General features: G+C 39.6%; 2 protein-coding genes and 1 non-coding gene across 4 annotated transcripts; 1 reads left to right on the forward strand and 2 right to left on the reverse strand.

The window, feature by feature from the left end:
- Positions 1-15,595, forward strand: TTI2 (TELO2 interacting protein 2). Of its 2 annotated transcripts, XM_007516305.3 has the most exons (7): positions 4-1,094; positions 2,707-2,893; positions 3,769-3,861; positions 8,558-8,745; positions 8,829-8,972; positions 14,194-14,356; positions 15,386-15,595. In XM_007516305.3, exons 1-7 carry the CDS (start codon positions 466-468, stop codon positions 15,488-15,490), a joined length of 1,509 nt encoding a protein of 502 aa, XP_007516367.1. In that variant the 5' UTR covers positions 4-465; the 3' UTR covers positions 15,491-15,595. The 2 variants fall into 2 exon arrangements, with proteins under 2 accessions (XP_060038831.1, XP_007516367.1); XM_060182848.1 differs by lacking the exon at positions 3,769-3,861 and having other exon boundaries at positions 1-1,094.
- MAK16 (MAK16 homolog) lies at positions 15,592-27,920 on the reverse strand. The gene is made up of 10 exons (XM_007516296.3): positions 27,816-27,920; positions 24,069-24,118; positions 23,870-23,979; positions 23,701-23,765; positions 23,377-23,528; positions 21,406-21,460; positions 18,457-18,531; positions 16,985-17,095; positions 16,708-16,773; positions 15,592-16,191 (listed from the first exon to the last, which is right to left on the reverse strand). Exons 1-10 carry the CDS (start codon positions 27,828-27,830, stop codon positions 15,991-15,993), a joined length of 900 nt encoding a protein of 299 aa, XP_007516358.1. The 5' UTR covers positions 27,831-27,920; the 3' UTR covers positions 15,592-15,990.
- On the reverse strand, positions 18,138-18,270 carry LOC132537340 (small nucleolar RNA SNORA66). Its single transcript, XR_009548788.1, has one exon. It is a non-coding gene; the product is annotated as a small nucleolar RNA SNORA66 (small nucleolar RNA).
- Positions 27,921-27,986: the final 66 nt, after the last annotated feature.

Consider the following 27,986-nt stretch of genomic DNA (forward strand, 5'->3'; position numbering starts at 1 on the left):
GGTTCGTGCTTTACGGCTAGCAGGCCTTAACAGTGTCCGGTTCCGGTGGTTGGTTCCTTAAACTTTGTTTTCTTTGTTTTTTTAAAATTTTTTCTTTTTTTTTTCTCCTCCTTATTGCCAAGACTTCGGCCAAGGAGAGAGTAATTCCTCCAACACTTCGCTGTTGGAAGCCTGAAATTGTGTTACTTTCGAGAGAGTTGCTCCCTTTCCTGCATCTTTTCCTTTACGTACATTTTTTTCTTACGAAAGAGAATTGGATTCCTCTTTTGCACTTTTCTCCCTTCCTGCCCTCCTCATGTCTCGCTGTGTTATCTGGCTTTAGTTTAGTTCTTGGGGAGAATTGCATTCTGCGGTGCGGAGGGTGGGCAGGCTCTCGGTACCGTGTCGTGTCCCACACCTACACCCCTTATCCGCTGGCCCCCTTGTCTATGCGGATCTTGGTGCATCATTGCCCCGGGGTGAGAAATGGAGCCCGACGGCTGTCTGGACTCATCCCTGCCTGGAGAATGCCCTTCCTCCGCCGTCACACAGGCCTTGTCCCAAATTTTGCATCATCTCACCTGCCAGGAGTCCCGAAGGAACAAGGCCAGAAATGCAGCTCTTGATGACCTCAGGGTGCTCATAGACTCTACAGAATGTGCTAGACTGTGTGGGGGCGATGACCCCTCGTCGTCTCCCCCGGTGCCTGCGGTCCTGGGGCAGGTGGCTAAAGCCCTGGAGAAATTGGCATCGCCTCCCAAAGAGCAAGAAGGGAGAAGTGACCGTCACTCAGGAGTGGCCCAGAAGGCTACAGAAGTTGGTGCACTGTTTCTTCAGCAATTGGGGAAAATTGAAGCTGCCAAGAATTCCTTTTGCCCGGCATGGAAGACAGGCTTGCGTCATTTAGCAGGACCTGTGTATATTTTTGCCGTCACACACACTTTGGAGCAACCTTGGACCAACCAAAGATCCCGAGAGGTTGCCGGAAAGGTGCTCGCTTTACTGCTAAAAGTGTCGGAGTGTGGTTCCGTGGCAGGATTTCTACACGGAGAAAATGAAGACGAGAAAGGGAGTTTTTCGCTCATAATGGGACTTCTCAAACCAGATATGAATAAGTGAGTATTCTTTTGCTGAAAAGGCTTTGATTTGAACTGCTTTTAAATATTTTAGAATGCTCAAAGGAACTTAGGGGTTTTTGTTTGTTTTCTTTCACCTGCAAGATGAAGATGTTGTAATAGCAAATCTTTTAAGAAGATATCTTGGAGGGTTGTAATGTGCTATAAATGGCATTACTAGATAGTGGCACTTTGAATGTGGAACCCAAATCTTCAAACTTAATTTTCTAGTGCATTTTCCAGACCTCATAATAGCTTCCCTGAGAATTCAAAGTTCCTTTCTGCTGCTGTAGACTTAATTTTTTTAAGCAAAGTGGGGGTGGAATTTAACTTGGGAATATTGAAATTTAGCTGTATTATTAGATAGAGATAATTATGCCATTTGAAGCAGTGACTGGGAGGAGAAAAGAATTTTCTATTTAAAAATGTTTTCTATGAGTTTTTATTTGCTATTATGTAAGTTGCTGTTTGAAAGAAAAATGTGTGATTGGTGGAATAGCTCACTTGGATAGTGTACTGCTTTACCAAGTAAGTACTCAACCCAGGTTTGAACTAGTTCCCATCATACTGAAGGAGGCTGCTGTGCTGGGGTCTCTTTCACTCTCTTTTCCTCTGTGTCTCTATCTTTTTTTTGAAAAAAATATATATACATAACTCATTTTATCAAAAACTTGGAGTCAGAAACATTATTTCCAGGCAATCTCGTGCTTCTCTTTCTTTTGCTTTTCTCTTTCTTTCTTTCTCTGTATAGATTATTTATTTGTTTATTTATGAAAAAAGATAGGAGAAAAAGAACCAAACATCACTCTGATACATATGCTGCCAGGGATTGAACTCAGGACCTCATGCTGGGGAGTCTAATGCTTTATCCACTGTGCCACCTCACGGACCACTATTGTTTTGTTTTTAATGCTTGTTTGTTTGTTTGTTTGTTTTAGATAGAAACAAGGAGGGAAATTAAGAGGAAATACAGAGATAGGGGGAGAGAGAGACACCCCCATAACACTACTTAACCACTCATGTTTTCCCTGCAGATGGGGACTGAGGGCTTTAACCCTGGCCCTTGTGCACTGTAATGTGTGTGCTCAACCAGGTGTGCCACTATCTGACCCCTTTTTATTCAGGCTAGGGCCAAGGTAGGTAGGACCAGTTTTATTATTTGTAATTCAAAGAGAATGTTGCCTATTCTACAGTTAATTTGAAGATTAACTGAATAATATTAGCACACTCATAAATTTTAAATTTAAGTTGAAATACTGATTTGCTTTACCCTAACAATAGTAATGCTGAAAGCATTTCCTTAGTCCACTCTTCCTGCCCAGTACATCTTAACTAATCACAATAAATCCTTTACATAGCTATGGTTACAGATGACTGCTACTCATTTGATTAGTTAGACTCAGATTACTCAGTACACTTTATGTAAATGCTGTAAGTAATCTGTATCTAAATCTTAAAATATGTATTACACTATTTTGAGTAAACTTTTGTGGGATTATTGTTTTCAGAGACAAAGGAAGTACTCTTTTTTTTTTTTCAGCTTAGTCTAGTTAATGTTCCTTACTATTTAATGTGGTCACTTTATTTAATATGGTCTCAAATTTCCACATAGGGAATCCTGGAAGAATAATCCAGCTACCAAATATGTTTTTTCATGGACCCTGAAACAGGTCACTCGACCCTGGCTGAACCAATATCTGGAAAGAGTATTTCCTCCATCTTTGCTCATCTCAGATGACTATCAAACTGAGAACAAAATTCTGGGCGTGCACTGCTTACATCACATTGTACTAAATGTGGTAAGTAATCTGCTCCGTTGTCTGTATTGATGGGACAGACTCTCATTATGTTTATATCACTGTTTCATTTTTTTTTCTTTTCTTTCTTTCTTTCTTTCTTTTTTTTTCTTTTTAAGATTTTATTTATTTATTAATGAGAAAGATGGGAGAAAAGAGAGAAAGAAACAGCTATCGCTCTGGTATGTGTGCTGCCGAGGATTGAACTCATGACCTCGTGCTTGAGAGCCTTATCCACCACACCATCTCCGGAACCACTTTTTTCTTTTTGGTGATGTTTTTAAGACAAGTTTCATTTAAGTGCAGGAATAAAAGGGAGGGATGGTGGGAGGGAAGAGGAGAGAGAATGAGAATGAATGAGAGCATCATAGCATCATTCTGGCATATATATATATATATTTCCAGGGATTGAACTCAGGACTTAATACTTACAAATTCAAAGCTCTAGCCACTGAACAACTTCCTGAGATATCACATCACTATTTTCTTGCTGACTCTGTTTATATGTTTTGTTAAATCTTTATTAGTGATATTACGTAATTTTATTTTCCCTCTGCCAACCTGCTAGTTGTGTATTATAGGCTATATATAGCCGCATTTTTATACATATCAAGAAACCTGAGTGTTCTCAGAAACATTGCCAAGCTGAATAACTAGACCTTGAAGCTGGCGTTGGGTATACAAAAGGGATTATACCCAAATGTGCAAAATACTACAAAAGGAAACTCTTCTTTTGCAGTATTTGTATGTTTTAAAATATACACAGGCGTAAAGAGTGGTGAGATGAATACTGTGTACCTACAATTGAATTTAAAACATTAGTCTCTTGCCAAATTTCGGGAACTTTCCTTTAACTGAATAATTTGTCTTGATTCCAGCCAGCTGCTGATTTGCTCCAGTATAACAGGGCGCAGGTCCTATATCATGCCCTTTTCAATCACCTGTATTCACCGGAGTACCAGCTCATTCAGGTAATTGTTCAGTTCATAATTGTGAGGTTAGATTCTCACATTTGAGTAGGTGGCAGTATATGAATGATAATAGTTAAAAAATATTTTCCTCTCTTGTGAAGTGAGTATGGTAACTAAAAGTTGCTGCCAAGCAGTTTTTTTTTTTATTTTATTTATTTATTTATTTATTTTAAGATGGAGGTGACAAATGACTAGTGACAGTATTTTAGTACCAGGAAGAAATCCACATTCCTGAGTCTTCATAGAAAAGCTGGTGTTTGGTCTTCACTTGGGTCAATTATATATATATTCTGTGGTGGCAACTTTATGTCTGAAAAAGTTCTGTTTTCAACAAGGGCAACAAAAGGGAAGAAAAAGAAAGAAAGAAAGAGAAAGAGTTCTGTTTTAATTAATTGATATACTCTTCTCTTTTTAAAAATATTTTTATGCAATTACAGAAGGCAGACCTTCCACCTTCTGTACCCCACAATGATTCTGGGTTCATGCTCCCAGAGGGATAAAGAATAGGAAAGCTTTCAATGGAGGAGATGGGATGCAGAACTCTGGTGGTGGGAACTGTGTGGAATTGTACCCCTTTTATCCTATGGTCTTGTCAGTACTTTTTATTTCATGAATAAATTAGAGAGGGAGAGATAGAGAGACATAGCTACAGTACTGCTTTAGTGCTTGTGAAGCTTTGGCCCCTACAGGTGGGGACCTCAGGCTTGAACCTGGATCCTTGTGCACTGTAACATGTACACTACTGTCTGTGCCACTGCCCAGCTCAGCTTATTTATTTATTTAATCAGTACATGCTAGAAACTCCTGATAGATGTTTTAGTATTAATCTTTTCTTTCCTTTCTCTTTCTCTCTCTCTCTTTTCTTTTCATCAGAGTCCTGCTTAGCTGTGGCATATGATGGTGCTAGAGATTGAACTTGGGAGCTCAGAGCCACAGGCATCCAAGTCATTTGCAGAAACTATTATGATATCTCCTCAGCCCAGTGTTAATTTTCATTCAGTAGATATTGATCATCTCCTATACACCAATAAATATTGCGAATTCCAAGACTGAGTAAAGCATATAGGTCTTCAAGCTTCTGAAATCCTTTGGAGAGTCAGTTATGTAAACATACGATATTCATACATATGCAGAGTGACAAATATGTTGAAGTTTGTTTATTATGCAGTTGTTATCCAACAATAGGCAAATGACCAGGTTTGATAGTGCCAGAGGTCGTTTTGGGAGGATTTGCTTGTGAGAGAGAGGTTGAGAGAGATACCTTTAGGAGGACAGAGAACATTCTGACAGAAGAAATAAGTTTTATAAAATTAGAGGTAGAAATAATCTCATTTCTTATTTTATTCCCTCTCTTTCTTTCTATCTTTCTTTGTCAAGTTGTCATGTCCATCATTTTCTACTTCACTAGGGATATCTCTGCCAGGTCCACTCATTTTATCCCAGAAGAGAAAATACAATCTTTTTTTTTAGCCACTGAATATGAATAGTACTTCATTGAGTATATGTCTCATGACTTTTTTTTAATGTCTTATACTCAAATTACTGATTCTTATTCCACTGTTAAGGCCTTTTTCCTCCTCCTTACACTAAGTATTCCTTTTTTTAAATTTTCCTTTCCTTTTTTTTTTTCCAGATATTTTAAACTTTTAATCAGGGAAATAAAGTGTCACGCACCAGAGAAGCATGTAGGACATGTGGAAGTTGTTGCCCATTTTTACTTACTTCTAAGGCCCTGCCTTCACTACCTTTCTAAACCACTCTAACACCTATTACAACTTTCAGGTGTTGTTTCTTTTTTCACTTCCCTCTCAGGTAAGGGAAACAGCCTGATTTCTTCAACTATTCTCCAAATTCTCTTCCCTCGGTGATGAGGCAAAAACAAAAGTTTTGGTCATAAAAGTTCTAGGCCCCAGTGGAACTGGGGTTCAGAGTCCTCTGGCTATCTTCCCCTAACATTTCTCCCTCTCAAAGTATAGACAAAAATTCTTTTTTAGGGGTGCAGAAGGAAGGAGTTCTGGGTTCTGTAATTGCTTCTCTGCTAGACATGCATGTTAGGCAGTGAATCCATACCCCCAGCCTATCTCTTTTTTTCCGTCATAGGGTAGGTCTCTGGAGAGGTATGGTTCTGGGGCATGTTAGCAGGGTCAGGTGATCAGGGAAGTAAGGATGAGATTGTAGTAGCATCTGGAGCTTGGTGGCAGAATGACAGTAAGGTATGAAGCAGGACAAAGCATTTAATAAACAAAGATCAAAGATAAAATTAGAGCCAATAAGAATAGAAACCCTAAAGTAGAAAGAAGCTAGGATATTTATTTTGGGTATGTTCCTAAGAGCCCAAGACATTAGTAATCTTTGCTTGAGTTTAATAGCTAGCATCGGGGCCGGGTGATGGTGCACCTGGCTGAGCACACATACTACAGTGCACAAGGACCCGGGTTTGAGCCCCCAGTCCCCACCTAAAGCGGGAAGTTTTATGAGTGGTGAAGCAGGTCTGTAGGTGCCTCTCTGTCTCTCTCCTTCTCTAGCTTCCCCTCTGCTCTCAATTTCTGGCTGTCTCTATCCAATAAATAAAGATAATAAAAAAAATTTTTTTAAATAGGTAACATGTAGTATACTAGAAATGTTGTCTGAGAATGGTATCAGAGTGGAGAATGAAACTTAAGAGCCTAGACTGTCCCCAGCTGTGAGCATTTACTGTGAGCTCAGACTGACCGGGACCCAGAGGTTATACAGGTTTCTGTGCTAAATATTAATATACACATGTCAGCTGGGGACATTCTAGGCTGCACACGATATAGGACCAGTTCTCTTCTAGTGGCAGAATAGGATGATACAGCCTCCTTTTGGAGAGGGGGGCCACCTCTTCTTAAGATATTGCTTTAGGTTTTAATAATCCAGTAGTAGGGGTGGGGGTATAGCATAATGATTATGCAAAAAGACTTTCATGCCTGAGGCTCTCAAGTCCCAGGTTCAGTCCCCCATTCCACCATAAGCCAGAGCTGAGCAGTGCTCTGGTAAAATAAATCAATAAATAATCCATTAGTAGGCCGGCAAAATAGCTCACTCAGGTAGTGTGCTGCTTTGCCATTTGTGCAACAACCCAGGCCCGGCCCCACCACATTGAAAGGGGCTTCAGTGCTGTATGTAGTCTCTTTATACACACTCTCTGCCTTTCCTTTTCCCTGTCTCTATCTGTAAAGGAAAGAAGGATGGAATGAAGGGAAGACGGTAAGGAGTAGGGAAGGGAGGGAGTGAGAAGGGCAGGCAGGAAGGTCAATTCATCTGGGTAGTAATAGACAAAATAATTAGGCCTTTTCATAATGTTGATTCAAAACAGAATGAAAATCCAAGAAAAATCAAAGACTATATGAGAACTCAAAGGTAGTGTGTTTAGCCACTGATAATTCAGATAGGGTGTCAAATTGGACACAAATAAAGACCATCTTTGGTATTTAGATGTGGTTGTATATTAAGTACATATAAATATTGCCAAGATTTAGTAATTTTGTGACAGAAGGCTTAGAATTGTAAAATTTAAAAGTCTCAGCTTTCTCATCCTTTCCATTTTATAGATAAGCTAAGAGTAATTGTGAAGTCATAATTTATTTATGAGATTATCAGATGGTGATAAAAAATGTTAAAAGAAATTTAAAAACATATAGGGACCCAGCAGTGGCTCACATAGTAGAGTGTCCATATTACCATATGCAAAGCTCCCCAAAAAGGGTGGAGCTTCATAAGCAGTGGAGTGGTGCTACTGTTTCTTCTCTGTGTCTCTCTGTCTCCCTATTTTTCTCATAGCTCATCATCTATCTTAAAAAAAAAAAAAAAAAAAAAAACAGCTGCAACTGGGAGCAGTGACGTCATGCATGCACCAAACTGTCATAACCCTTCTGACACACACAAAAGTCTAAAAATAGAAAGCACTGCAGAATGGAAGGTAGGGTAATAGATACAGCATTGATCTTGGGAACATGAGTTCAGTTCCTGACAACTTATGTGCCGGACTAATGCTCTGGTTTTCTCGTCCTCTTCTCTCTCATAAATACTTAAATCTTTTAAAATGTAAAAAGCAAGGGGCCAGGCAGTGGGGCACTTGGTTAAGTGTACATATTACCATGTGTAAGGATCCGAGTTCAAGCCCCTGCTTCCCACCTGCAGGGAGGATGCTGCATGAGCAGTGAAGCAGGTCTTCAGGTGTCTTTCTCTCTCCCTCTCAAATTCTCTTTATCCTGTCAAATAAAAATAAAGTAGAAAGAAAAGGAAAAAATGGCCACTAGGAGCAGTGGGTTTGTTATGTCGGCACTGAGCCCTGCAGCAGTAAATATATGGAGCAATATATCTTTGAGTAGTGTTAGAGTAATATTTAGAATTCTATGATGTGGACTCCTAGTATAAATTAATAAAGTTCCTAGAAAAAAAATCACTGGGGGCTAGGTGGTGGTACACATGGTTAAGCGCACATATTTCAGTGCACAAGGTCCCAGTTTCAAGTCCCTGTTCCCCACCTGTAAAAGGAAAGCTTCACCAGTGGTGAAGTAGGGATACAGGTGTCTGTCTTCCTTTCCCTCTGTCTCCCCCACTTCTCTCAATTTCTGTCTCTATCCAATAATAATTAAAAATATATTTTAAAAAATCACTGGATATTGTGAATTCAAAATAAATGAACCCAATTTCTTCTAATTATTTTCCACAGGCGGTGCTCTTGTGTCTTCTGGATCTATTCCCCATCTTAGAGAAAGACTTACACTGGAAGGGTGGTATAGCTAGACCCACCACACATTGTGAGGAGGTGCTACAGCTGGTCCTGACCCACATGGAGCCAGAGCACCGCCTGCTTTTACGCAGGACCTATGCAAGAAACCTCCCAGCCTTTGTGAAGAGGTGAGTCTCTGGACAGCTAGTTGGGGTATTTACTTCTGAATTCAACTCCTGGGTGTCACATTTTCTCCTTCCTTTTTTTTTAGGTTGGGGATCCTAACTATCCGGCACTTGAAGAGACTTGAGCGAGTTATCATTGGCTATCTGGAAGTTTATGATGGCCCAGAGGAGGAGGCTAGGTTGAAGATAATGGAGACCCTAAAACTTCTCTTGCAGTATGCTTGGCCCAGGTATAACAGTCAGCAGCCAGGCAGGCTAAGAAGCATAACCCAGCTGGTTTTCTCTTCAGAAACTGTCCAGATGTGCATTCCAGTAACCATGTTTATTTACCTCACTGTTTTTCATCTCTAGACCTAAGACTACAGACAAGTTTAACAACTGGGCCATCTTCTGTTGTCTGGTCAAAAATAGAAACTCTTGATGAGGATTTCGCTGTTCTTCATTTTCTTTTTCCAAATCTTTTTATAGGAGGGGGCAGTGGGGTTGTTAATAGTATATAGTATAGTTGTTGATACAGTTTCTCATCTTCCCACAATGGAGTCTGCAAAACACGCTTACCTCCAACGTAGGCCCTTCTCCTTCTCCCACACCTTTCTCTCCCAAAATTCTTTACTTGAGTGCAATATCTGTACCTCATTTTTGTTGTTGTTTCTTTCATTTAAATTTCTTATTAGGGAATTAATGTTTTACATTTGACAGTAAATATAATAGTTTATAATAGTAACATTTCCCAGTTTTCCATATAAAAAATACAACCCCCACTAGGTCCTCTGTCATCCTTTTTGGACCTGTATTCTCCGTCCCCACCCCCCACCCCCATCCCACAGTCTTTTACGTTGGTGCAATATGCCAATTCCAGTTCAGATTCTACTTGTGTTTTCTCTTCTGATCTTGTTTTTCAATTTCTGCTCAAGAGTGAGATCATTCTATATTCATCCTTCTGTTTCTGACTTATTTGACTTAACATGATTTTTTTCAAACTCCATCCAAGATTGGCTGAAAACGGTGAAGTCACTGTTTTTAATAGCTGAGTAGTATTCCATTGTGTATATAGACCACAACTTGCTCAGCCGCTCATCTGTTGTTGCACACCTGGGTTGCTTCCAGGTTTTGGCTATTACAAATTGTGCTGCTAAGAACATAATGTGTACACAGATCTTTTTGGATGGGTGTGTTGAGTTCCTTAGGATATATCCCCAGGAGAGGAATTGCAAGGTCATAGGGTAGATCCATTTCTAGCCTTCTGAGAGTTCTCCAGACTGTTCTCCACAGAGGTTGGACCAATTTACAATCCCACCAGCAGTGTAGGAGGGTTCCTTTGACCCCACAACTTCTCCAGCATTTGCTGCTGCTACCTTTTCTGATGTATGACATTTTCACAGGAGTCAAGTGGTATCTCATTATTGTCTTTATTTGCATTTCTCTGACAATCAAAGACTTGGAGCATTTTTTCATGTGTTTCTTGGCCTTTTGAATCTCTTCTGTGATGAATATTCTGTCCATGTCCTCCCCCCATTTTTGGATGGGGTTATTTTCTTATTGAGTTTGGCAAGCACTTTATATATTTTGGTTATTAAACTCTTGTCTGATGTATGACATAAAGATCTTCTCCCATTCTGTGAGGGGTCTCTTGGTTTGGGTAGTGGTTTCTTTTGCTGTGCAGAAGCTTTTTAGTTTGATGTACTCCCATAGGTTTGTGCTTGCCTTAGTCTTCTTTGTAATTAGATTTGTTTCTTTAAAATTTATATGGAAAAGAGTTCTGCCAATATTTTGCTCTAAGTATCTGATAGTTTCTGGTCTAACATCCAAGTCCTTAATCCACTTGGAATTTACTTTTGTTATTTGGTGAAATACAATGGTTCAGTTTCATTCTTCTGCATGCTTCAACCCTTTTTTTCCAACACCATTTGTTGAAGAGACTCTACTTTCCCCATTAAATAGCCCGGGCACCTTTGTCAAATATTAGATGTCCAAAGATGTGAGGGCTTACTTCTGGACACTCAGTTCTACTCCACTGGTCAATTTGTCTGTTCATGTTCCAGTACCAAGCAGTTTTGATGGCAATGGCCCTATAATACAATTTGAGATCTGGGAGTGTGATGCCCCTAGTTCTGTTCTTTTTTATCAAGATTGTTTTGGCAATTCTAGGTCTTTTCTGGTTCCAGATAAACATTGGTAGCATTTGTTCTGTTCTCCTAAAAAATGTGGTTGAGATCTTGATGGGGATAGCATTAAATTTGTAGGTGGCTCTGGGTAGTATATTCATTTTGATTAATTCTTCCAGCCCATAAACATGGAATATCTTTCCACTTCTTTGTGTCTTTTTCAATTTCATTGAGTAGTGACTCATAATTTTCAGTATACAAGTCCTTCACTTCTTTGGTTAGGTTTATTCCTAGATATGTTATTGTTTTTGTTGCTGTAGTAAAAAGGATTAATTTTTGGATTTCATCTTCTTCTAAATTACTGTTTGCATAGAGGAATTCCACTGACTTTGAATGTTAATTTTGTAGCCTGACACCTTACTATATTGCTTGATAATTTCTAAAAGCTTCTTGCTGGATTCTTTAGGTTTTGCTATGTATACTATCATGTCATCTGCAAATAGGAAGAGTTTGACTTCTTCTCTTCCAATCTGTATAACTAACTCCTTGCTCCTGCCTGATTGCTATAGCAAGAATTTTAGTCTGTAGGTTCTGAAGCAAGTATTCACTATGTTCTCATCAGAACACAGAAAGGCTCCACCACACAACCCCATTGCTAGGCCACCAAGGTGTAGATCTTCTCCTGAGTTTCCTGGTCAATTCTCCGTCCCCCAGTGTCAGCACAGGGCGTCCCCCCTGATGCCCCAGCCTCTGAGGGCAGTAGCAATGGAGACTCACAGTTGCATTTGTTGAGTCTTAGGGGAGTCCTCTCCTCCATTCATAAGTCTTTTGTTGGTAAAACAGACAGGAGGTGGTGCCTCAACCAGTGAACTGCCAGATTGTTACCAGCCACTTAATCTCTCCCTAGGCTCCTCTGTCCAGGAGCCACACATATTTATACTCACTGGTGATGATTTGGTGGGTTCCTGAAGTCGTTCTAGTCCTGCCTTGTTGTGGTCCCAGATGATCTCCTTTGGTATTCCTAGTTTTCCCGAGAGAGGAGAGGAGAGGAGAGGAGAGGAGAGGAGAGGAGAGGAGAGGAGAGGAGAGGAGAGGAGAGGAGAGGAGAGGAGAGGAGAGGAGAAAAACACAGCTGCTGCTATCCATAACCCCCTCCCCCATTTTTTTCTTTTTTTTTTTTTGACTAGAGCATTGTTCAGCTCTGGCTTATGGTGGTGTAGAGACTTGAACCTAGGACTTCAGAACCTCAGCCATGAGAGTCTGTTTGCATAACCATTATGCTATCTACCATCCACCCTGTTCCTCATTTTCAAGGATTATTTTGGAATAATAATGGAATGAAGCTTTTGTAGGGAAGCACAGTATTCTTAAGCCATCCAAAATGTGTAGTGTCTAGAAAAAGTATGGGGAAGGGTTGAGCAGTGGCTCACCTGGCAAGAGTTCACCCATACTACAAATTTGTAGTAGGGCACCAAATTAAAAACCCTGGGTGGAGGGTAAGGATGGATGTTCAGCTTCATGGGGGTCGTTTGGGGTGGGGCAGTCTTTTGGTGGTGGGGATGGTGTTTATGTACACTCCTATTAATTTGTAGTCATAAAATTAAAAAAAAAAAAAGAGTTCACCCATTACCATGTTTGAGGACTCTGGTTCAAATCCTTGTATCCACCTGAAAAAGAGGGGAGTGGAGGGCAGGCTTCCACAAGTGAAGCAGTGCTGCAGGTGTCTTTCTCCTTCCCACCCTATTTTTGTCTCTTAGGAAAAAAAAGAAAAAGGCCAGTGGGTATAGGGTGGATTCATTGTGTGCAGGCCCTAAATCCCAGCACTAACCCTGGTGGCAAGAAAGAAAGAATGGAAGGAAGGAAGAAAAAAAAGAGGAAGAAAAGAAAGAAAGAGAGGGAGAAAGAAAAAGGGGGAAAAGGCCAGGGGTCTTAAAGTTTAAACAGCTTAAGACTTATCTCCAGTTCTGCATCCAGCAGCTCTATGGTCATTCAAGTCATTTGATTCTGACTTTAGTTCCTTCACTAAATGAGGACTTTATACTTAAATTGCCTTTTTTCCTGTTTTTTTTTTTTCTTTTTTATAAAAAGGAAACACTGACAAAAAACATAGGGTAAGAGTGATACAACTCCACACAATTCCCACCACCAGAACTCAATATCCCATCCCTCCCGATAGCTCTATTATTATTCTTTATCCCTCTGAGAGTATGGACCCAGGGTCATCATGGGGTGTAAAAGGTGGAAGGTCTGGCTTCTTTACATGGGAGTTGGCAGGTCGATCCATTCTCCCAGCCTGTCTCTCTCTTTCCCTGGTTGGGCAGAGCTCTGGGGAAGCAGGGTCTCCAGGACACATTAGTGGGGTTGTCTGCCCAGGGTAGTCTGGTTGGCATGGTAGCATCTAGAACCTGGTGGCTGAAAAGGGAGTTAACATATAAAGCCAAACAAATTGTTGACTAATCATGAACCTAAAGGCTGGAATAGTGCAGATGAAGAGTTGGGGTCTCTGTTATGTAGTTAGTAGGCCTATTTTAGTTATATTCCAAAGGACCCGTGACTATACTAGTTTTTGTTTGTTTCTGAGCCTGACATCTGATATGCAGGTAGATCCAAGTTAATTGTCTGAGGAGATGGTGTCATGGCTGGAAAAAGTACCAGAAAGCTGGATCACGGAAGAGAGTAGCTCCCAAATACGGGAAAGGTGTATAAATATTCTTGACTATAAACCCCATCGATTTGATGTGGTCTGGGGCCAGTATTCAGCTTAGGAGCCTATGTGACCTCTGCATCCACGTACATCTGAGCTCACATTCTGTGGTCATGAGTAAGAACATTCCAAGCTGCCCCAATTTTAGGACTCATCTTCCTCAGGTGTAGCATAGAGTATATTGTCCAGCCTCCCTTCGGAGGATGGAACATACTCTGCTATTGTTGATCCACGTTGAGGGCAGGGTCCTATGGGGGCCCACAAAGGTGTCTTTTGTGCTGTTCCTGATAGCGATGACCAGTAACAAGGAGAGAGGGATTTATTTGAGGTCTAGGCCCATCATGTCTGTTTGGAAATCTCAGGACTTTATGACTAGGGCCCCAGTTTTAAATTGCCTGTGAAATCATTTGGTTTTAATATTAAAAACATTTTAAAATAACTTTTATTTTTAATTATTCAATAGACGAGAAATTGAGAGGGAAAGAGAGGCAGAGACACTTGCAACACTGCTTCACCACTTGTAAAGCTTTCGCCCTGTAGATGGGGACCAGGGGCTCAAACCTGGGTCCTTGTGCATTTTAATGTGTATTTAGCCAGGTTCACTACCACCTGGCCCCTTTAATCATTGTTTTTCTTCTTCAGAGTTTCCTGTAGACTTGTGGTCTTACTGAAGGCTCTCTTGAAACTGGTATGTGATGTAGCAAGGGACTCAAGCCTTACACCAGAGCTTGTGAAGAGCTCCTTATTAGATGAGGCCACAGACTGCCTGATTCTCCTGGACCACTGCTCTCAAGGACAGGTGAAGGTAAGGAAGTTTGTGGTTTCAGGCCCTCATTCTTAGAAGGTAACTGTTTTCAGATAGAAAAGGAATAAAACCCCAGCAGAGGCTTCTTTTAGTACAGTAGGTTGGGCTTGAGACTGGGTCATGCACATTGGCAAAGCAGCACACTATCCAAGTGAGCTAGCTGTTTTGCTGGCTCAGGGTAATTTTCGTGAACAATTACAATATGCCCAACCAAGTCTAAATAAGAATGGAAGGCCAGGCCAGGTCATTCTTTTTGAGCTGTCTAGCTTTTAATAAAGTTTGATAAATACCGTATTTTTCCTTTAAGCTATTCAAATTAAAAAGAAGGCAGCCAAGGAGGCAAGGCACAGTCTGTTACAGCATGACCAAGGATAGGTGGGGTTTGAGAGTGTTAGGAACCCAGAGAGTACAGGCAGCCAGACATTGGCAGAGTGATGTGCAGACCATAAGCCAGGGGGATCAGTAGGTGTTCTCTGGGAGTAGGACAGGGTGGGCAAAAACATCATGATCAAGTTTGCAAAATTTAAGTCCATTTCTAGTTATTTGAATTAGTAGGGGAAATGATGGAAGTACTGAGCTGTAAGCCAATTAAAGAGTAATAAAGTAAGTAGAACATCTTAGATACTAGGAATTTCCTGTGTGTAGGGGTGGAGTGATAATTGTTTTTCCTTTGCTCTCGTTATTATTCATAGAATATGCCTGATTTCAACTGAAAGTTGTAAGGCATGAAAAGCTCATATCCTAAAAATATTTAGAAATAGTACAGTTTACTCAAAGTACTTCATCTTGGTTCTTTAATCTCAGGCAGTTTCTAGCTCCTGAATTCAGCCTAATTTACCCTGGCTGTTTTTTTCATGAGCAAGCAGACTTTCAGGCACAACAACATAGTTTAAAAAGTAAAAACACCAGTCTATGAACTGTTCCATAGTGTCATCCATTCCTTCCTTCTTTTGAGTATAGTATCAAGAAAGAACCAAAACTAAAGTAGAAAAATAAATAAATTAAAGCTTATGTAATTTTATGTTTCAGAGTCTCCTGGCCAAAATTCCCCAAAGCTGTGATGATAGCAAGGTTGTGAAGTGTATCAGCAAAGTGCAGCAAGCTTCCAAGGAAACATCGTATGCTGAAACTTAATTTTTTTTTCTTGCTAGAGAGGATTTTCTTTATTTATTCAGTTGTATAAATGGAGCTATTTTAATAGGCTTTTTTTTTTTTTTACAATAAACATTTTAACCGAGATCTTCATTTTTCCTTTTATTTTACTCCCAACAAAAGAGGGAAAGGTGAGAGGAAAAAAAAAACTGGTTTAGACATCTCTAAATAAACTTGGCGGTGGGAAAATATACCAAGAAAAAGGGGCAACATTTACAATTTACAACTTCTTTACACCCACAAATTCATCTGTTAAACTTCTTGGGCTCAAGCTGTTACTGTAACACGTATGCCAATATATAAAAATATTGTGTAAATCCATTCACCCACTTCCATATCATCCCAGAGGGAATAAATATATTTCTTTTTATAAACCACAGATACTTTGTTAAATATAACAAAGAGTAAAAACTAGAGGTGTATATATGTTGAAAAGAAAGAAAAAGTTCAGTGTTTAGTCCTATTTATAAATGGCAGGACAATCACGTGGTTTTGACTTTAGCCACAGGCTTTGTCTCCTGCTCATATTCTATTTCCACGTAGGCGCGTTTTCCCAAAGATTTTTTGACAGGGGTTTTGCCTTTGTGTTTGGCATTGTGTACTTTTTCTTCTTCTGCTTCTTCCTCACTGGAGGTCTTACCATCCTGATCTTCATCACTGCTAGCATCCAGCTTATCCATATCCTAGTGTGGGGAGGGGAAAAAAAGATGCTAAATAGATTCCCCAAACTCCTTTCATTGTTCTTTTACTTTTGAACAAACTATAGAGTATTTATCTGCTTCTGTGTGTGTGCTGAAGTAAACCCCTCGTACATACACATATATGCATCTCTGAGACCTCACAAATGCATGGTTTCACTGCTCTTGGCCACCCTTTATTCAAATAGTGAGTGGCATAACAGCACTGGAGCTTCCTACATTGCCACAGCATCTCCCATATGGTGCCAGGACTTGGAACAAGGGCTGTGGCTCACAACAATGCAGACACCCTACTGGGTGAACTATATCTTTGGCCCACTACCACATATGTATATGTGTAAGTCCAGTGTTCTAAAAACCAAATTATTCCTCCAGCCAGAGGGCAAATTCTATCATCCATGGTACCCCCATGTGATGCTGGGACCAAGGCATAAATTCTACAGGTTAAGATATGTCCTGGCCTAGTCTGGACCCCAAATGGTAATTTTAATCCAGTCTCACCTCAAAATCACTTATATCACTTTCATCCACTTCATCATCTTCTACAAACTCTCTTTCTCCCACATCCTAAAATGAAACAGACATGACTGTTAGGTTCAAGAATGCCAACAGATAAGATCATTACTGTTAATGCATAAGTAAGTTGTTGGAAAACTAGTGCCAGGATAAATCAGCCACTGTTTGAACCAAAAATAGCCTAAGAAATAACAGTCTGTGTCTCGATTATATACAGATCTAGTCCTGCAGATTACTGATTGACAAAACAAGCATGGCTTACTTCATCATCATCTTCATCTTTTTCCTCAGTTTCTGAAGAGTCACTTTCTGCCTCTTGCTGTTCCAAGGCTTTGTCAAAGGCATGAATGGGGAAGTTGTAGATGTCACCATACTAAACATAAACACACACACAAAAATAAAAAAACAAAAACACAGATTAGCTACATTTGGATCTTTGACTTAAAAGTCCACTGTACAATTAGCATATGATTTTTCTTGAGTAAATAAATAGGAATATTTAATTTCATAAATAATATTTCTACATTATTTTTAAGCCTAGAGCTGTCAGGGTCTTAAACTCAATTCTGGGCTAGGTGGTGGTGGTTCTGGTTGAGTTCACATATTACCATGCACAAGTACTGGCAACTCCTTCCCTACCTGCAGGGGAAAACTCCCAACAGTGAAGTAGTTCTTCGTGTCCCCCCCCTCTGAATTTCCGTCTCTATGCAATAAAATTAAAAGTAAAATTTAAAAATAATAGTTTGTTGCTGTATTAAACACAACTTTTTTGAAGCATGGAAATGAGTCATTTAGAAATTAGTTGCCTATGAAACCCTATTCCCCCCCAAAAAAAAAAGAAAAACCTTACCTATATTGGCCCAATAGATGACACTAACTTAAAAAAAATACTCATTTTGCAGTAAGATCAAAACTATATGGTTTTTATACAAAGAGCAAGAATTGTTACACTATGGAACAGGTGTAAAGGGGTAAAATGACAAAAGGGGAAAAGGTTCTTTTATACTGAAAAAAGTTGTCACAGGTAAACAAAGCAATTTTTTTTTTTTTAACCAAAGCACTGCTCATCTCTGGTCTATGGTAGTGCAGGGGATTGAACCTGGGACTCTGGTGCCTCAGAGATGGGAGTCTGTTTGCATAACCATTATGCTATCTACCCCTCCCCAACAAAGCTTTTTTTTTTCTCTCTAGAAATACAAAGAGAAATGCTGTAGTTTAATCATAGCTGAAAGCTAAGTAAGTTTGATTTTAAAAGACAATCAGATGGAGATCAAATGTTCTCAGTTCTATTACATGCACTTAATAACGAGATTCTCATTAAGCATTATTTCATTCAAAGATCAAAATGTGAAAGATTATCAGCAAGTAAATTATCTTATTAGCCTATAAAAATGTGGTAGCTGATAATTACACTGTAATAGGGTAGGGTAGAGCAGGCCACTTCAGTAGCTTCTGAAGCAAATACATTTCTATCACCACAGTTATTTTAGCAAACCTGGTTCTCTTCACTTCTGCAACAACATGCATTGTTAGTGATCAAGTCTGCACAACCAGAGTACTTTCTATGCTTGCACCAGTGAATGAAGCCAGGGGCTACATGAAACATTTTATTCCAGGGATAAATGGAATAGCTAGCATCTTTTAAAAATGATACATATTTTCCCACTCTCTCCTTGTATGAAACTACCTAAAAAAAAAAAAAAAAATCAAAATTATATCCCAAAACTTTCTCACCGTATCTTGTTTCAGTCTCTCCAGCAATTCCTTTTCAATAGCATTGTCTAGCTGAGCAGCTATTAGTGCCTTTTCCTGTAAGAGAAAATGAGTAAGCCCATTTATTTCATTAGTACTCACTTTTTAACCTACAGATGTGAAACAATTTAGTTTTTATCTAGAACATGAGATCTACTGCCTTTCCAATCTGAACTATTTCTTCTTTTCTTACCCTTTGGGGGTCAGTAGGACAGTGCCCTGGTGTGGTATGAATCTTGCTAATAATACAAGGCCTGGTTTTGACTGCAAGCATCACAGACCCCAGTGCAACAGTGTCAAAGTAAAAAAGAAAGGAGTTGGTTTGTGAGTAGTCAGATCATACATGCCCTGGCACAGCAAAAATCATGTTTCAAATTCTCTGGTCTTATGTCATTCTAAATGAAGTTCTACCAAAGTCTTTTGATGCCATACAAACCATGTAGCTCTCTACACATTATTTTAGTGGCTCAGAAAATTAGCAACCCTCAAACAGTCTGAAAAGCTGAGAAAAGGGATGGAAACATTCAGCATGTTTTCTAAAATGATGTCAAGTTCCAAATCTTTTTCCAGCAGTCTCTCATAGGAAGGTGATACATAGCATCAACCTGTACCACCTACAACTAAAATGTAAAAACTGAACTAATTTTACACCTCAAAGGATTTCCACTGAGCCAAGGGAAGAAAATGTTTAAAACTTCTGTGCATATTTTTTAAGAAAAATTCAAGTGTGCTACAGTTTTCCCCCCAGAGCACTGGTCAGTTCTGGCATGGTAGTGGATTATGTGAGACTGAACCTGGGACTTTGGAGCCTCAGGGATGGGACTCTTTTTGCATAGCCATTATGCTATGTCCCCCACCAATTACAAATTATTTTCTATGTCCACTGACAATGTTGCCTCAACTGTCCAGAAAGATAGGGTACAAAGAGATGGAAGGAAAGTAGTGCCCTCCCCCTTTATGCAGATTACTACAGCTGTTTCTTTGGTGAAAATAACTTACAGGTGACACTGAGTAGTTCAGTTTTAAAGGTATACTGTATATTTTAATGGTATTTAAAACTCCACCAAGCCCCCTAAAAAGTGAATTTGAAAAGCATTTTTAATAATGTATTTTTATTTTTTTAATGAGAGGTATACAGAAAAAGACAAGAGCACTGCTCAGTTCTGGCTTATGATGGTGCTGGGGATTGAACCTGGGGCCTCAAAGCCTCAGGATGTTTTTTTTTTTTTTTTTGCATAACCATTATGCTGTCTCCCCAGCCCAAAAGTAGTTTTTCTTGAAAAAAAATATGCCTACAGACAGAATCTAATAAAAAAAAAAAGTGATTATGTGACATTCTTGACGGTGTGTCTACTATAAAAACACAATACACTTAAAAAAAACTGGAGGGAGTAGGGCAGTAGTGCAGCAGGTTAAGCACACGTGGGTGGCACAAAGCGCAAGGACTGGAGTGTGGATCTCGGTTCGAGACCCCAGCTCCCCAACTGCAGGGAATCACTTCACAGGTGGTGAAGCAGGTCTGCAGGTGTCTTATCTTTTTCTCCCCCTCCTCTCTCCATTTCTCTGTCCTATCCAACAAGCAACAATGATAACATCAATAACATCAACAATACTAACTACAACAATAACAAGAGCAACAAAAAGGAAATATGTAAATATTAAAAAAAAACCTTTAAAAATTGAAAATAGAACTTTCAACCAATTTACCATCAACCCACTTATCAAATTCTAACTCAGCTGAGAACCAAACCTTGATTTTACCACACATATCACAAACTATTAGTAAATATTAGTAAAAATTTACATGTATGCTACACATAAAAGTAAATAGTATATTGGGGAATATGTTCAAAAACCGTGTTGATGGAAAGAGTGCTCAAATGTGTGGAGACTAAAGATGTGAGATATAGAACTCTTTGCTTTTAATTAATTTTATTTGGAAGAACAGAGAGAAACTGAGACAGAGGGGTGGTAGAGAGGAAGAGAGACAGACACCTACAGCCCTGCTTCACCCCTCGTGAAGCTTTCCCCCTGCAGGTAGGAGACAGAATTTGAGTTATCCCTTGGCAGAATACGCCAGCCAGGCAAATGTCTGTTAGTGGAGGGGGAGTGAGCAAAGCAAATACCTAGAATGACCAACAATTTGTAAAACAAAAGAAAACTGAGCTACAGCTGCACACCAAGTCTTTCCACTATGTGGTAAAGGTTAGCATTTCTTGACTAAGTCATCTATGGATAACACAATATGGATAACGCCATCACTATTCACTACATTAGCAATAATACCCTGATATATTTCAAGGAACAAATCCCAATTAATTTCTTAAAGGAAATTTCAAAATAAAAAAACAAAACCCCTCAATCCTATGGTCAAATATGACTGAGTTGGCATTTGGGCACTTGAAACTTTTTTTTTCTTTCTGAATGAGGTTCAAGCCCAGTTTCCAAAATACCAGAGGAAACTTCAGTGTTGTGATATTTCACCCTCTCCATGTCTAGCTGATAAAGCCAGTCCATCTAGCATGGTGTCAGGGAGACAGCATTATATTTAACCTAGCATCAGTTAAGTCAAAGTTGAGCACTGCTCTGGAAAAACACAACTAAACCCAAATCTTAAATTTAATCTAGTATGAATATCTCTTCATAGCAGACCTAAACCGTGATGATTATGGAAATAGCCTTTCTGTTTTCCATTACATTTATCACCAAAGCACTCATATGCTAAGTCTCTCTGAAAGTCAAAATTTTTAGAAGTAAACCATTATCTAGAACCCAACCAGTTCACACAGACCATGGTAATATGTGCATTTCACCAGCTATGCCATGTCCTGGACCTGAAGGCCCAATAATGAACCTTTCTCTCATACTCCTGCCTACACACTAATAAACTTCAATGAAAACAAAGAAGCTAGGAATAGCAGAACAAGTTACCTCTCTTCTTTTTTCTCTCCGCTCAACCTTCTTACTCAAAGGAACAAGTTTTCTCCTATAGGAAATAAAGCACACCATCAGAAAATCCAAGGACACCTGCTAGGTGTTCCTTTTCAAAGCTGGTGGGGGACAGGGGAAGCTGAAAATGATTTTGTAGGATTAGGTTCAACACAGCAAGATTACATTTTCAAAATCTAGAATTTGAGGGGTCAGGTGGTGTCACACCTGGTTGAGTGCTCCAAATTCAAGACCCTGGTCCCCACCTGCAGGAGAAAGCTTCACAAGTGGTGAAATAGGGCTGCAGGTGTCTGTCTCTCTCCCTTTCTATTTCCCCTTCCCCTCTCAATTTCTCTCTCTCTATTCAATAATAAAAAATATTTTTAAAAGTTAAAAAATCTAGAATTGAATGCTATAAGAAGCCACACATTTGTGGCCCTGAGGTGGTGGGTGATGGTGTAGTAGTTAAAATATGGACCTATAAGCATAGGATCCTGAGCTCAGTCCAGGGCACCACTTAAGGCCATAATGCTTCTCTAGCCTCTGTCTCTCTCCTATCTCCAATGAAATGAATTTAAAAAAGGAAGTCAGATATTCTAATGTGACTTTTTGTTTTCTTCAAGCACACTAGAATTTCAAAGGGCATTCACTTTGCTAAGATTAATACTGCAGTATATTAGGAAGACTGATACCTTTAGATTTGCAAGTCACAAAGTATGAGAGTTTTATACTCAGTCAATTTCATATAACTTTAAAAATAGTTTTTAATTAAGTCAGAGTAAAATCCTTACATTTCTTTTTATCCATATTTTAGGTCATTTTCAAATCTTAAAATTCCTTCAGGATTTGAAGGAAATTTTCTGTTGACATTTAAGGGAAGGAATAATCAAGATGTAATCTCATGTTTAAAAATCTTGCAAAATCAAGCTAGCAAGGCCACACATAAAATAGTTCATCAGACCCAAGTTCAAGCACCACCAACCCCCGCCTTGCCCCCCACCCACACAGGGGAAAGCTTGTCTTTCTTTGCTTTTCTCAGAGCTGTCTCTATATCTGAAAAAGTTATCTTGGAGCAGTGAAGCACTAGCAAAAACCAAAAGGGGAAAAAAAAAAACCCTGTAAAATAAAAAGATGTGACTTAAAACTGAGGGAAAGTTTCCTCTTTTAATATTAGGATATTCAAAACTGAAATTGCTATAAAGCAGTACTATATGTTTCACAACCTTAGCTTCATAAGAATGACCCATGGGAAGACAGATTTTGAAGTACATGGTGTGGAGCTAAGTGACAGCACACATGGTTAAGTGCACATAGCACCATGCACAAGGACTCAGGTTCAAACTCCTCCCCACAGGCAGGGGAGACACTTTATGAGCAGTAAAGCAGATCTACCTTTCTCCTTCCCTCCCTATTTCCCCCTCTTCTCACAATTTCCATCTGTCTTATCCAAAAAAAATAGAAGGGGGGGGGTAGTCCCCACCTGCAGGGGGAAAGCTTTGCAAGTGGTGAAGCAGGGCTGCAGGTGTCTCTCCCCATTCCTCTAGATTTCTGGTTGTTTTTATCCAATAAATAAAGATAATAATTAAAAAAAAAAAAAAAAGGCCACCGGGAGCAGTGGATTTGCAGTGCTGGCACCGAAACCCATTGATAACTCGTGGTATAAAAAAATTTAAAAAATTAAAGTGCATGGTAGCCAGGAAAAGAGATTAGCAGGTAGAGTACAAGACTAGCTTCCCTGAGGCTCCCAGTTTAATCCCTGGTGCCGTATTTACAAGAGTGGTAATATGGCTCTCCTCTCTCTTTCACCTCTCTATGACACAACTGCTGGGGGGTGGGGGGTGGGGAGAGATAGCCCAGAAGGTAACACAGTAGTAGGTGAAGCGCTAGCATAAAGTCCCGAGTTCAATCTCAAGTGCTGAATCTACCAGTGTGTGCCTCTCTTTAGGTAAAATAAGTGATCTAACAAGTACTTACTGTCGCTTTAGTGTAAGCTTTCGAATTCGAATTAGATACTGGGTGATCTTGGTGAATCTCTGCTTACATTTATGTCGAATAAAACGGGGCCAGTATATAAGATTTTCATCAATTTGCTCCAGTGCTTTCTCGTAGTTTTTACTAAGTCGAACCTATCAAATAGGAAAAAAAAAAAGTACAAAGGGAAGAGATTAGCTCTACACTATTAACAACACCAGGAGGGCTTTAATCAAGATTTCAAAGTTTAGTCTAGATCAGATCAACAGAGAGAAAGGGACAAGGAAGGAATCTTGTTCTTGATCAAGGTCATTGAAGTTGACCTACCCGTTCCCAAAGACGTCTCGGAAATGCTGCTCGTTCTATAACCTTCATATACAAGTAGCACTGTCCTGCAGGACAAAATAAATACCTTTAACATCATTTACAGAGACTAAAACACATCCTTTCAAAGCCTGTTAAATAGGGCTCATGAACATCAAAACTGGAGAACTACCTTTCTCTTCTTTGATTGTGGCATACTGACTATTTGCCAGGGGACACGATGATCGATTACACAGTCCAGTCAGGCTGTACTCATTTCTGCAAAAACCTTGAGTCTTGGTTCTATGGTAGGAAGTGGAGGGAAAAAAAAACTATAAGTTGCCAAGAAGACAAATGAAGTCATCTTTTCTAAGTTGAAAATCTAGACTCACCTTATTTTGAAAGAACAAAATTGTCTGTTCCCTAAGGTATCCCAGATAACCTGCAAAACAAAATAAAATCCATTTGCTTTGAACCATTAGATATATTAATTAAAGATAACAGTATCCTGGGAAAGCCTTTAATAAATAAATGCTTTGTATTAATAAAACACTCTAATTTATCTTTCTTTTCAACAAGCTTTTTTTCTTTTTTCTTTTATTCAAGTCTTTTTTAAAAAAAACTTTTATATTTATTTATTCCCTTTTGTTGCCCTTGTTGTTTTTTTATTGTTGTTGTAGTTATTTTTGTTACTGATGTTGTCACTGTCAGGACAGTGAGAAAAGGAGAGGAGGGGAAGACAGAGAGGGGGAGAGAAAGATAGACACCTGCAGACCTGCTTCACCGTTGTGAAGCGACTCCCCTACAGGTGGGGAGCCAGGGGCTTGAACCAGGATCCTTACCTTGTGCTTGGCGCCACGTGTGCTTAACCCGCTGCACTACCGCCTGACTCCCTCTTTTTTCTTTTTTAACCAGAACACTGCTCAGCTCTGGCTTATGGTGGTAAGGGGGACTGTACCTAGGACTTCGGTGCCACAGGCATGAGAGTCTCTTTGCATAACCATTATGCTATCTAACCCCACCCTCTTTTCAACAAGTTTTTATTGAAAAAGCAAACAGGAACTACAAGAAACTTAAACCCATTATCCAGAGAAAAAATTTCATTAGCATTTACAAGTTATTTTTAATCTTTATTTATTAGATAGACAGACATGAGAATCTGTTTGCATAACTATTATGCTATCTATGGAGTCAGGCAGTAGCACAGTGGGTTACGTGTATGTGGTGCAAAGCGCAAGGACAGGCATAAGGATCCTGGTTCGAGGCCCCAGCTCCTCACCTGCAGGGGGGTCGTTTCACAGGTGGTGAATCAGGTCTGCAGGTGTCTTTCTCTTCCCCTCTCCTCTCCATTTCTCTCTGTCCTATCCAACAACAATAATAACTACAACAATAAAACAAGGGCAACAAAAGAGAATATTTAAAAAATTTTTAAATGAAAAATTTTTTTTTAAAAAACTTAATGCTATCTACTCCACCCCAAGTTTTTGTATATAGGTTCAGCAACTTATGCCTAGATGTGTAGTTCTGGTCCTAAGATCATATATATTTTTATAATTTTCTTTTTTAACCTAATGCGCTTATTTAACACCAGGACTCAATAAATTTATTGTTAAAGGGTACATTCCTTTTTTTTTCTTTACCAGTGTGCCATAATTTTGTCTCATGGGAGTAAAGAATAACACATCTTGCTATCCTTCACTAACTGAAGCATTCTTTCTGCATTTTTTTTCTTTCTGAATTTACTGTACACTTAATTCATGTGAAAAACTTACTTCCCTAGAAAACACTCAAAAAGTCGTTGAAGATCTAGTCCTTAAGAGTTTTGTCTAAGTTAAGGAGAAAGGTAGGTAAACAAAGCACCACAAAGTATTAGTTCAAGTGCCACTGTAGAGATGTAGGGAGTAGAGTCTGAGTGAGCTGCTTTGAGGAACCGAAAAAGGTGCTTGTACAGTAAAAGGGAGAAAACTGTCAAAAAGTCTTACAACATGTTTATGGATTTTATGACATGTATTGGGCAGGGGTGGGGAGGAAGTGGGAAGAGAAAATGTAAGTTGAAAGAGTTTACTGTCTTTAAGTATCATCTGTAAGATGATTCTCAAATTGTCATCTGGTCAGGTTTCTCATTTCTCTCCTGAGCATCAGGTTTGTATATACATTTAGTTGCCTACTTGATAAAAAATAAATATTAACAACTTTATCATGTCAATATAGCTACCACCGAACTATTTGTTCAAATCCAAAATCTATTTTAGTCTCCCTTTTTCCACTTAATTCATCACCAAGTCTCACTGGCTATGTATACTGATAAAAACAGATCTTAAATACATCCAAGTCTCTCTCTTTTATTTTTTTATCTTTTTATTTTTTATTTTAGTGAAAGAGAAATGCAGAAACACTGTGATACAGAGAAAGACCAGAGCACTGCTCAGCTCTGGTTTATGGTGGTGCTGGGGATTGAACCTGGGACCTTGGTGCCTCAAGCATGAAAGTCTTTTGCATTACCACTATGCTGTCACCCCGGCTCTCTTTAAAAAAAAAAAAAATGTATTTATTTATTTTGAATAAAGGCACAGAGAAATTGAGAAGGGAGACTGAAGACAGCTGCAGCACTGTTTCACTGCTCGGGAAGCTTCCCCCCTACAGATAGGAACTGAGGGCTTGAACAAGGGTCCTTGTGCACTCAACCAGGTGAGCCACCACCCAGCCAAACATCTCCTTGATTCCACTGTTTCTCCAAAAGTCTTTTACTACCAAAAAACTTCTAAGTGTGTGTTGGACTCAAGCCCCACACCCCCAACACCCTCCTGCAGGGGAAAAGCTTTATGACTACTCATAAAGTAGTACTCATGAAGTAGTGTTGCAGGTGTCTCTCTCCCTCTTTATCATCCCTTCCCTCTCTATCCAATAAATAAAGATTTAAAAAGTTAAAAAAAAAAAAACTACTTGCAAATGCTAATCAAATTTTTTCTCTGGATAATGGGTTTTATTTCCTTTTACTACCAAATAACTTCTAACCACTAAAAACCCCATTAAATGGCCTAGAAGGCAGTTCCTATAACACTATCCATAGTCTTTCCCTAGAAAGCATATCAATTTTCACTATCTTTGATATTTAAATTCAGTTACACTGGCATTCTCTGTTATGTCTTCTCTTTTGTTTCCACTCCTCTATACTTTACTGTTCCAGTTGCCTGAAGTGGTTGTTTTTCCCTCAGTACCTGGTTCATTTTCATCTTTCAGCTCTTAGATCAAACCTCTTCTATTTACAATCATTTCCAGATAAGCCCTTCTGAAGCAATCATTCTTATCCCTCCTCTTGCATATTACTACATAGTGCAACTGTTTTTGTGCACCTGTCTCCACCCACCAGAATACTCCTTAAAAGCATGTCATCTGAATTGCTTTAACAAATCTACAATAATCACCACAATGCTAGCACATTTTACGCATTTAAGTATTTCTCCAGCAAATAACTGAATGCTTCCTGAAATTGTGATTTGGGCACAAATGGAGCAAATGCAAAAGAAAAATCTGACACAGAAGAACCATATAGAAAAGGGACGTGCACGGCTGGAGAGATGGCTCAAGTGGTAAAGCAAAGCATTAGACTAGCAAGCCTGAGGTTCCTAGTTTCATCCACAGAGCTGCATTTCCGAATGATTCTCTGAATCCCCTTTTGCTGTGTCATGAGTAATTGAAACAAACAACAACATATATATGTATATGTATATCTTCAAAAGGGAGAAAAGAGACTACTGTAAACCATCATCTCCCTCCCGTCCGACGGGGGGAGGGCGGTGGCGGGTAATAAGCATACTGATGAAAAATACTCCTATGACGTCTCAACTTTTCTGTACTAGACCCCCATCCCGCCTCACAAATCCTAGAGACCTAAAGCCAAATCTTCCAGATGCCCCTGAGCACCCAGGTAGCGCTCTGCAGGCTCCCCCGAGGAGGCGCTGGGCCCGCGGGATGAAAGTCGCCAATAGACACGTGAGAGCCCCGCCCGCGACAGGAAAACCTGCTTCGGGAAATCTCGCTTCTGGAGCGACACGAGTCAATTGGGCCAGTTTATAATGCGGCCTTCAAATGGTAAAGTCACCTCGTGTAATCCCCGAGCGGCAAAGCAAAAGACTCACATCATCAGACTGCATGGTGCCGACCGTTCAGCGTTCAGCGTGTAGTGTCCGGTCAGATACTGGGAGCAGCCATGTTATTTCTGGCTAATCACTTCCGGGAAGGCTAATCTCACGTATCGCGAGAGTTCAGAGTGTCTGGTTTGCGTAGCGCCACCTGGTGATGTCATTTCC

This window comes from Erinaceus europaeus, chromosome 2 (genome assembly GCF_950295315.1).
Source record: "Erinaceus europaeus chromosome 2, mEriEur2.1, whole genome shotgun sequence".
NCBI classification, from domain to species: Eukaryota; Metazoa; Chordata; class Mammalia; order Eulipotyphla; family Erinaceidae; genus Erinaceus; species Erinaceus europaeus.

Bases quoted from the DNA above. Each gene is read 5' to 3' on its own strand.
- TTI2 (XM_007516305.3), top strand. From the start codon at position 466: ATGGAGCCCGACGGCTGTCTGGACTCATCCCTGCCTGGAGAATGCCCT. The intron at 1,095-2,706 runs GTGAGTATTCTT...ATTTCCACATAG, and splicing joins CTCAAACCAGATATGAATAA to GGAATCCTGGAAGAATAATC. The intron at 8,973-14,193 runs GTATAACAGTCA...TTTCTTCTTCAG, and splicing joins TTGCAGTATGCTTGGCCCAG to AGTTTCCTGTAGACTTGTGG.
- MAK16 (XM_007516296.3), bottom strand. The intron at 18,532-21,405 runs GTAACTTGTTCT...TTTCTCTTACAG, and splicing joins GGAGAGAAAAAAGAAGAGAG to GAAAAGGCACTAATAGCTGC. The intron at 17,096-18,456 runs GTGAGAAAGTTT...GTTTATGTTTAG, and splicing joins AGAGACTGAAACAAGATACG to TATGGTGACATCTACAACTT.